General features: G+C 40.9%; 1 protein-coding gene across 1 annotated transcript; it reads left to right on the top strand.

Annotated features, from left to right (window-relative positions):
• The first annotated feature begins 8474 nt into the window (after positions 1-8474).
• On the top strand, positions 8475-9392 carry LOC145985597 (uncharacterized). The gene has a single exon (XM_083119667.1). The coding sequence runs from the start codon at positions 8475-8477 to the stop codon at positions 9390-9392; it is 918 nt and encodes a 305-aa protein (XP_082975793.1).
• Positions 9393-10963: the final 1571 nt, after the last annotated feature.

The following is a 10963-nucleotide window of genomic DNA, read 5'->3' as shown; positions in this document are numbered from 1 at the left end:
CACCGCACATCATGCCACTGATCTCCCGAAGATGGTCCTTGACAGCCATTTCACAAGGGATACGATGTTTCGGCGTTGATCTCGCTATGATTAAAAGTTTCCCTACATCTCCGTTTACTGCGTGTTTGAATATTTTACATAATAGTTCGTGCGGTAAATCGGTTATCCAAGACATGTTGTTGTTATTTTTTTTACTGTATGTTATTTATTTACACTCCCCATCCAAATTTTTGTTTCGTGTTCATGGCGATGGTTGTACCTAATGCGGCGACCCGTTCACCCAGCGATGTGTCTCTGCTGTCGAATCTTTCGAAAGCGGCATGTTCCAATTTCTTGTCTGCTTCGTGACGTGCATCCAGATCGGTGCGCGTGTTGTTGTAAGCGATGTCGTGATCTTTGCATGCAGCGTCCAACGGATTCACACCCTTGTCTCCTCTCTCCAATCTTTTCTCGAGTTTGGTACCCGGTCCGCAGTACTGGTAGCCAGGTAAATGCATCTCGAAAGGTAACTTGTTGATGATGTCGTTCACGAGTCCCTTTCCTTCGGCCACGTTCCAGAATCTCGGAGGCAGCGTGTTGATAATTTTGATCAGGTAACCGATGCCCTTGTCGTCGTTCACGATGATGTTGGAAAGTTTCGTGCTTATCATGTCCACGATGCCAACCTTCTCGTTGTAGAAATTACGATTGCCTGCATTCTCTTCGCCGGCTATCACCAACAATCGGTCCACGAGTTTCCTCACGTCGTCCACCCAAACGAATTCTTTGGGTAACGTGTTGTAGCGTTTGACGCCGCTTCCACTTTTCACCTCGTTCCAAATCGGTTTGATGAGATTCCTGTACTTCTCACCGCTGCTCGATTTCACCCTATTCTGCGAGGCGTCGTTGTTCTGGTAAATGGCATCCGTCATGATTAGAATTTCCCTGTAACTCTGGTAATCTTCGTCGGTGTAATCTCTCGGATATTTTTTGGCAACGAGTTCCCACAGTCCCACCGTACCCGGATACCTGGTCCAACTGTTCTTATCGCCTAAATTAACTTTAATGTCGTTGCCTTCGAAGGTGACTTTCGATTTTCCAATCTTCCACACCACACCGCCTTCGTTGGTTTCCATGCTCGGATACAATCCGAACACTTCATCCTTGTCGAACTTCCCCGTGCTCAGGTAGTCTCGTGCCAAAGGTCCCAACTCGATCTTATCCGAAGACGACGACGTGCTACCTATGGCTCGACGTCGTGCCGGTACTTCCTTCAGTTCGAACGGCGTCGAAGGAATGCTCGAAATGGGCGTGGGTACAGTGTAACTTTTAGCTGCGAGTGGCACGAGTTCGTTGATCAAATTTTTATTTTGTTCCGTGACACTTTTAATTTCTTTACCTAGACCGCTGATGGCGTCGATCACAGGTTGATCTTGACGCTTCTTCTCTTGGTAGAATCCGCGATTCTCGGATTTCCAACCTTTGAAGCGCTTCACTAGATATTCCCGCAACTTGAGATTTTCGTCTTCTTGAAATTGACGTTTTGACATTTTTCTATATACGTTGAAATGTTTCTGAAACGTCGAATTCTCAGCCTATACGTTCGGTTCTCCTAGTTTTCTTGCCGTCACCCGCTTGAGACTATCCACTTTTCTAACACTCACTTTTTGTTTGTAATAGTTATTTATATATGCTTGTCAGACGTTTGAAAAAAAAGAACGTTTTTTTTTTCAAATTTTATTTTTTAGATTCTCGACCTTTTGATTTTTTTTTCTTCTTGTTGCAAATCTGAAATTTTTTTCCTCTTGTTAGCCTCTGAGACGTCTAGAAAAACGTTTATTTTATTCCTATATTTTCCATGGTTTGCTTTTCGAGTCATGTCAATGGTCACGAATCCGAAATCGTCACTGTTCCAACACTGGGAGCAGATTTTAGAAAATAGATTGTAATTCATGTCAGCCCCTACGTAATCATCATGTGCGTGTTTTAAATTGGTGTGGTCTTGTCGAAACAAACATATGAAATTAGCGTTGTCCCGTAGCAGTTGTTTCGGAACCTTGGAAAAAGTTTGTGCCAGGTAGAAACAATCTAATCCTTTGTGACGACCTCGTGTGAAAAAATTACGAATCTCGTTTTGATTTTCCAGGATCATGTCGTCGAACACCACAACGGAATTCTCGAGACAATCGTCCAGTGGAATGATTTCAGATGCGAAAGTTGCAATGCCCAGTCCCTCGTACAGTTTCATAAGTTGCTGGAAAGTCGGTTGTTCGAGACTTTTCGAAAATACGTAGAGGTGTCTGTTTTCCCAGTCTAACCAATTGGGTGCGAGGATAAAATTATCAATGAGCAGTGTCGTCTTTCCGCACCCCGAAGGTCCTACGATCAGACATCGTATGCTATCGGGGAGCAATTCGCCGTTCCTTTTTTTCGTTTGACTTTCCGAATCAGGTAAACGTTTCACAACATTCCACGTACTCATAGAATCACCTCGTTCGAATCGATCCAACTTGTTCCCGGAAGTCCCAGCCATTTCACCAAAAGTTTGTCACCTCTCTTACGCAAAACTTTTTCGATAAGGTACGTGTCGGGGTATTTAGTTTTAGAGAGTTCCTCCTCGTAGAAGCGCCCCAATAAAATTTCACCGCCACTGTCCTTTATTATATACGTGTGACGGTTCCCGGGTAGAACTCGAACCACGGTAAAAAGTTCCGTGCTCCAGTTTCGTGTGAAACCCCTGTCGAACGTTCGCTTCAATTTACTGATCCTCACCTGGTCTCCAATTTTGTATTTAGGTCTTTTTGTCGTGGGCGTGTACTTTGGACAATAAACGGTAGAAATTAAACGCTGCTCGTCGGACTTGGTAACGTCAGCTGGCTTCATGCCTATCGTTCTGTGCACCGTGTGATTATAGTCGTTAACGAGTTCCGGAAGAATGGTGACCCACTTGTAGCTTCCCTGAAGCGTAAAGCGTGACCACATGCGCGATTTCAGAGTCCGATTGAATCTTTCCACGATGCTGGCTTTGACGTCACTGAAGGTCGAGTAATGTTGAACGTCGTGTTTCCGAATAAACTTTTGGAATACGGCATTGTAAAATTCCTTCCCCTTGTCCGTGTGCAGAAACCGAGGTCGTCTGCCGCTTTCGCGAAAAATGAATTTGAATGCTTCGACGCATGTTCCCGTTTTCGCCTTCAACGGTAGAGCCCATGCGAATTTCGAAAATGTGTCTATGACGGTGAGGAGGTACTTGTTGCCCTTGTTCAATTTATGTACATTTTTTAACTTGCCGCTACTCATCTCCACGAGGTCACTTTCCCAGAGGTCGTCGATGCCCTTGGTTACCACCGCTAAACGTTCGTAGTTGCGGCGTGCAGGTTTATGCAATTCTTCGACGATGGCTTGCCTAGACATTTTTTTTATTTTTTTTTTAGAGATTACGTTTGAAGAGAAGCACGAGCGTGATGGGATTCAACGAAGGTGGCACCTCGCTCGTGTTTTGAATGATCAGCTTATCGCCGGCACTCACGTCGAAAACGGTAAGATCTTCGTCTTCGTGTATTTCATATATGATGCGCGTTTCGTTCCAACGTGCCAGAGGAATGTTTCCTGCTTTCTGGACACCACGATTCGATATCAACGTCATGGTGGGAGCGCTAGCTTTTTTGCCGTGAGACCAGTACGAAAATTCGTTTATCTGAATCGTGCCATCGAGGAGAAACTTGTAATACGGATGATAAGGATGTAACATGTACAGTTTGTTACCTTCGACGAACGTGGAGATTCTCTGTTGATTGGGTACGCTGTTGATTTCGATGGCTTGCAAGGTGAACACTTTGGCGAATTTAGTATCGACGCCGAGCAGATTACTGTGAACGTGTCCAAGTTTATTTTCAATGGGCAACAAATGCTCGACTATGGTGTCCGTTACGGCAGAAAATGACGGTTTGATTTTCACTTCCACGTTCAACTGCTTGTAGTTTTCGTTCAGTTCTTGCAATTTGGCACCGAAAGAGGCCAGCGTCGATTCTTGCGTGGATTCCAGCACTCCAACTTGATCTCTGATGTTGACGACAATGTTCTGAAGGTTCTCAACTTGATTCAATTTCGAACTTTTCTCGGTAAGATCGTTCACGATGCTTCGCATCTCGGTAAACTGCGCGTGAAGATCCGCGACGCTCTGCGAAGTGGGCAAGGTCGACACCAGCGAAGTAATTTCATCTCGAATCTGTTCCACGTATGCCGTTTCCGTTTCCAGTCGTTTCAGCATTCGGGATATGTTCCTTTTCAAAGCGTGTAATTCTTTGGAGGTGGGGAGATTGGCCACCGTACTCTCGAGATCGCTCAATGAACTTTTGATGTCGCTCGAATCGGATAATGTCGTCGCTGCCGTTTTCAATTTTTCCAAATCTTCCTTCGAAGGCACGCTCGTCCGTAACGATTCCAAGTCACCCTGTATGTTGTCCAGTACGTGATGAAAATGAGCAAGGTTCGATTCCACGTTCAAATTTTCTAAATATTCGATCTTCTGCTGAACCGTGCTCAACGTGTCCTGAATACTCGTCAACGCGCTTGCTTGAGCGTGAATATTTTTAATTTCTTCGTTGATCAACTCCAAAGACGCCTGAAGCGTAGCGATGGTGGTTTGAATGTGTTCGAAATCTTGATAGGCCTCCAATTGAATTTTTATGTTCGCAACGCTTTTACTGATGACCTGCAGTTCGTCTGACGATGGTAGGTTCGTCATGGTATCTTCCAAAGTCTGCAACTTGGATTTAATTTCTTCCAACGTGCTGTTGAATTCTTCTCGTAATTTGGAAACGACGACGTGCAAGCGTTCCACATCGATATCGTTCACGACGGTTTGAAGTTCAGAGAAATTCTTTTCAATTGCGGAAGTTCGTTCTTCGATTTCGAGTTTCAATTTTTCCAAATCTTTCGATTGAAATTGCTTTAATTTGGCCAAGTCATTTTGAAGCGAATCCACGCTCAACTGTATATTTTGAACGTTGTCGTAAGAAGGTACATCAACATAATTTTTTATGAGCGTTTTCAGTTCGGAATCGATTTTCAGAATAGGATCGAGACATTGCGTTTGGAGCGTAGCGATCTCCGACTCTAAACTTTTGTTTAAGGTCTCCTGCAAAGGGATCAAATCGCTCCTCAACTTTTTAACTCGAATATCCAGCATGAAAATTTCTTCTGCGTGGTCTACACGCTTGGTGTGGCCGAAAATGCCGTTAGGCATTTTGTTAACGGTTATTTATAATAGGATAGACGATTCGTAATTCTACGAAGAGAGGAATGAGTTTGTCGTAATCTCCGAGGAGTTGAACGTAAAGATAATCTCCTGCAGACACATCGTACGATATGTTAGAAAGTACCTTGTCGTGCTTGATGCGATAAATATTCTTGCCGAAAGAAACCTTGACTTCGCCCACATCCTCTGGATTCACCATAATCTTAAGTTTGCCACCAATCGGAATCTTGTAAAAATTCAAGTTGTTGTTGAATACGTAAAATGTTTTGCCGACATCCTCGTCGTATTTCGTCCAAATGCTGTTCAGGTGAACAATCAACAGTCCACTCAGTTTTGACGACAGGTCGAAGCTCGGTAGTGGTACAGCCTGACTCGGTGCTTCCATTACAGTCTGCTTCCTGAAGCCAAACAAGTTCATATGCATGGTTATTTTATTGCAAGTTGAAAACAATGCAAAATTTAATTCGTATCAGACTATGGTTGTAAATTTTATTTTGGAGGATTTATATAAATAACAAACAGTAAAATTTTAAAATTTGGTAATTTTTTACATTTTAGTAAAAATGGAGAAGAAGGAAGCAAAACGTCCTTGTGGTCTTTGTGGAAAAAGAATATCCATTAACAATATGAGCAGACATAAGAAAAATGTCCATGGAGATGGATCAGGATGCAGCAAAAGAAAAATGGATGTTGAGGATCAAGTGCCACGTAAAAAGCAGAAGTGTGCCGGAGAAAGCATTAAAAATGTTTTAATCGAGGAGAAATTCACATCAAAATATACAACAGATCTAAACAACTTCTTCTCCTCGATTAAAAATAATATAATTTCATGCATTCAAAAAGTATTGGTGGAATGCTCGTTGAAGATACACTTCATACTTTCGGCAATTTATGAAAACACAAAAAACGATGAAGATTGTTTCCATCATTACACTCGTATTACAATTCTCCATGCTGCCGATAGTAATGAGTTGGATGAGATTTGCGAGCAGGCATTTGGGAGTTTATTGAAGAAACATGAGAATTTTCAAAAACGTGGATCGGGTTGGTCTCTTTGCGGTTTATCACATACTCTACTTCTGAAGATTGCACGCTACACCCCATTAGGAGGATCCACTTACATCGAGTTGCCCCAGGAAATAGCTAGTAAGAAAGCAATCATCAATATTCAAAATGAGGATAACAAATGCTTTTTGTGGTGCATCATTGCTGATCATCACCCAGCCAAAAAAAACAAACAACGTTTATACCACTATAATAAACCTGAATACATATCAGAATTTGAGAAATCTCTAGCAGGCATCAATTACCCCATAAATCTTCATGATATTTCCAAATTCGAGGCACAGTATAAGGCAGACAAAAAAACAAAGTGTGGCAGTACATGTTTTCGGATTAAACAAAAACAACATTGTCTACATACTCAGACATAGCAATGTTAAAAGTGATCACATCATCAGGTTGCTTCTTATCGAGAATGATAATAATTATCACTACTGCCTTATACAAAATCTTCCAAAATTAATAAGAAGTCAAATTACTAGTCATGAAACAAAAATTCGAGTGTGCGACAGATGCTTAACAATATTCAGGGGTCGAGGAGAGAAAAGCATTGACGAAGAACACGGAGATCATATTCTTCTATGCAATACACATCCGGCCACAGCCATCAAAATGCCTTCATACCCAATGAAATTTTCAAACTTCCAAGCATTACTTCGTCATCCCATAGTAATATATGCTGATTTTGAAAGTTATCAAATTCCACTTGCCACCTGCAGCCCGAATCCCAAAATATCAAGCACCACTGAAGTTCTTCGCCACGAAGCCTGTGCCTTTGGCATGGTGCTAAACAACACTAACAATCTGATCATATATCGCGGCAATGATGTGCCACAAACATTTATGAGAACATTAAAAGAAGAAGTTATTAAATTGGCTCCTATATTACAGAAAAAAAAAAGAAAATGAATGCACTGACGAAAATGCAAAAATATACATACAAGCATGCCTTGCGTTGTAATGTGTGTGAATGCAAGTTCACCCCCCTAAACAAGAAAGTTCGCCACCATAGCCATTATACTGGAAAATATTTGGGGGTGGTGTGTAATACATCCAATCTAAAAATCACAAAACCTACATTCATCCCTGTTTTTCTGCATAACTTAGAAGGCTATGATGCAAAACTCTTCATAAAGGAAATGGGATGCGACGCTCAACCCATCAGCGTCATACCTCGCACAAGCGAAAAATTCATTTCCTTCAGCAAGATGGTGGATGTAGGAAATGATAACTACATAGAAATTCGCTTTCTGGATTCGTACAATTTTCTCTCCTCGAGTTTGGCCACATTGGCAGCTGAGCTAACAGAAAATGATTTAATTGCTACTAAGCAATGTTTTGGCGATAAACACTTAGCATTGCTAAGGCAAAAGGGTATTTATCCATATGAATATATGACAGATGCCTCCACATTTGCAGAAACTGCACTACCCCCACAAGAAGAATTTTACAGTCGTCTCAGCAACACCTCGTGCACTAAGGAAGAATACCACCATGCACAGCAAGTATGGGAAGCATTCGAGTGTAAAAATATGGGAGATGATCATGATCTATATTTAAAATTAGATGTAACGTTATTGGCTGACCGTTTTCAACTTCATCGTGCTAGAGCAATAGCAGCTTATGGTTTAGATCCTGCATTCAGTTTCACTACGGCAGGATATTCATGGCAGGCAATGCTGAAATCCACTAGAGTCTGGATAGGCCTCATCGAAGACATCGATCAACTCTTATTTGTGGAAGAGGGTAAGCGTGGCGGCATTGTTCAATGCCCCCTTCGGTACATCAAGGCTAACAACTGTTATCTCAAGGATTACAATGATACCAAACCATCAAATTTCATTGCATACTGGGACATGAATAATTTGTATGGGTATGCCATGTCCGAAGCCCTACCCATCGGGAAATATAAATGGATGAACGATGAGGAACTTCAGAGTTGACTAACATGGCCCGATGATCACGAATTTGGTTGTCTCGTCAAAGTAGATCTGGAATATCCCGAGTCCATTCATCAAGAACATCATGGATATGCAATGGCACCCGTAATGGAAGCGCCCCCCGGTAATTACAAGGAAAAAAACTCATGCTAACCTTCAAAGACAAGAAGAACTATATTGTGCATTATCGTCTTCTTCAATTCTACCTAAAACATGGATTGATTTTGAAAAAGATGCATACCGGTTTGATGTTCAAGCAAAAGAAATGGTTAGCACCATACATCGATGCGAACACCAAACATCGAGCTCAAGCTTCTTCCCTTGCCGATAAAAATCTCTATAAACTCAATAACAACAGTGTGTATGGAAAATGCATGGAGGATGTTAGAAAAAGAAGAAAAATAAACTTGGTCTCCGACCCAAAGAAATTGAAAAAGCTCATAGCTCAGCCAACATATGAGGATTTCACCATGCTGGACGAAACGTTAGCACTTATTGAGAGATCGCAACGTCTCGTCACCTTCAACAAACCAGTTGCTGTTGGAGTTGCCGTCCTCGAGTTGTCAAAGCTAGCCATGTATAAGTTCCATTACGAGGTGATAAAACCATACTATGGAGAGAAAATCGAGATAGCCTATACCGACACAGACAGCTTCATATACAACATCCAAACAGATGATTTGTACAAAGATCTTGAAAAGTTGCGTCATCATTTCGATTTCTCTAATTATCCACAAGACCATGCTCTTTTCGACAACATGAGGAAAATGACAATCGGAAAAATGAAGGATGAAGTGAACAGTCAAATCATCACAGAATTTGCAGGCCTTCGGGCAAAAATGTATAGCATCAAGCTCAAGGATGAAAGTGAAGTAAAAAAAGCAAAAGGGGTAGGTCGCTCAAGTTCTCAAAAATTAACCATGGAAGATTACAAGAGCTGCTTATTCGAAAATAAAAACAAACGCACGAATGAACATCGTATCACATCTTCCATCATCGAGTTGCACACTTCTAGAATCAACAAGGTGGCACTTGATCCTCGTGACAACAAACTGAGGGTCATGGATTGCAACAACCACACTCGAGAATGGGGATATGGCAAGAAAGAAGAAGACAAAGAAGATTGCAAAATCTGCATGACTCCTGCTTAAAGCAAGTAAGAATTTTTGATAGTATTTAACACAATACTTGGACACAAAGTCCCACATCACAAAAACTGCACAATTTTTGGAAATTCTGAATGCATGAAATAAATTAATTCTTACAAGATAAACTTTAACAAATGTGAACACAACATTATGAATCATTGTTGCAAAATTCTTAATTTTTTTTTGTAATTTTCTCTCGTTTCAGATGGCTGCCACACACACACCAAGATAAAATATGAGACAACAATTTTAATTCTTAATAATCTGACACATATAACATGAAAAACACAAAATTTATGTATATATTTTTTTTACTACAACATCAAATAACACTAAAATCATTAGTACACACACGCACGGAGGTCCTCTGTATGGAGTTGCGATCAAAAAAATTGCAAGCATCGCAAAACTGTACAGAGGTGTGACTTAACATCAGTCGCAACCGTTAGAACAATGAGTTGGGTACCACGCACCCTGGCGGGGCTAGGGGCCAGGTTTTTCCAAAAAAAATAATTTATTATTATTATTTGCATGCATCAAGACGAGAATATATATAAAGGTTTGACTATATATTTTTATATTATAAACATATTTTTAACGCACGTTACATCATAACGCAACTGCACGTTAAGCATTGTCTTAATAAGGTTGCGCACATAGGTCTCTTACGACCCAAAGATGCATGTGTGTGTGTAGCTTCACGTAAAACCAATACATATATATTATGCGATGATAAGGCATCAACTAAATGCAACTAAGATATACAGCAGTGCACACACTAAGATATAATAGAAACATACAAGTTTGCACATGCTAAGACGTATCGTGTCGTGCTGATTTAGACATGAAAAATTTAGGTCTGTCACCAGCCCCCCCCCCCCCCCCCACACACACACTCCAAAAAAATATATATATAAGGTTTGCACAGCTCAAGACACATCACCATGATTTTTTTTCTCACGCAAGAGAAGATTACAAATGCAGTAAACTTGGCAACGTCGCCAATAAAAACCCCCAGCCTCATAAATTTATATATAGTATAAGTTGCCCAACAGTATTGCCCAAACTCCTAAAATTGTTCAGGTTTAACTAACCCCCAAGACATGCTATGCTGATCTCTTGCAGCAAGCTTAATTAGGAGCCCGAGAAAATCTTAATCTTTAAGATCTTCATCTTTAAGATATAGTAGTAGCATCTCATAAATTGTTTAGGTTTAACTAAAGCAAGAAAGGCTGCGATGATTTTGTCATACAATAATTTAGCAGTAAGACTGTAGGTTTAACTAAAGCAAGAAAGGCTACGGTGATTTCGCCTTACAATAATTTAGCATTTGCAGCGTTGCCAAGTTTAAGGCAAAAGGAAGGTGCCAGCCCCTACCGTTGCGTACTACTATCCTTCAAGGTTCATTTTCCAATTTATTATTTCTGTTTGATTGTGTAATATAATAGCGGTTTATAGTTTCTATTGTTCATGGAAAGTGTTAAATTGAAAACCTATCACCGTAGCGTTTTTCGTCTAGTGGAAAGACCTACTCAAAGTTGGCTACTCTCACCTGGAGCTGAAGTGCAATGTTG

The sequence above is a fragment of the Lepisma saccharinum genome, chromosome 3, assembly GCF_977018435.1.
Source record: "Lepisma saccharinum chromosome 3, izLepSacc3.1, whole genome shotgun sequence".
In the NCBI taxonomy this organism is placed as follows: domain Eukaryota; kingdom Metazoa; phylum Arthropoda; class Insecta; order Zygentoma; family Lepismatidae; genus Lepisma; species Lepisma saccharinum.
The sequence above is the reverse complement of the archived record's forward strand: the minus strand, read 5'-3'. Positions and strand labels throughout refer to the sequence as shown.

What these genes read in the sequence shown, in the direction of transcription:
- LOC145985597 (XM_083119667.1), top strand. Translation starts at nt 8,475, where the DNA reads ATGCATACCGGTTTGATGTTCAAGCAAAAGAAATGGTTAGCACCATAC.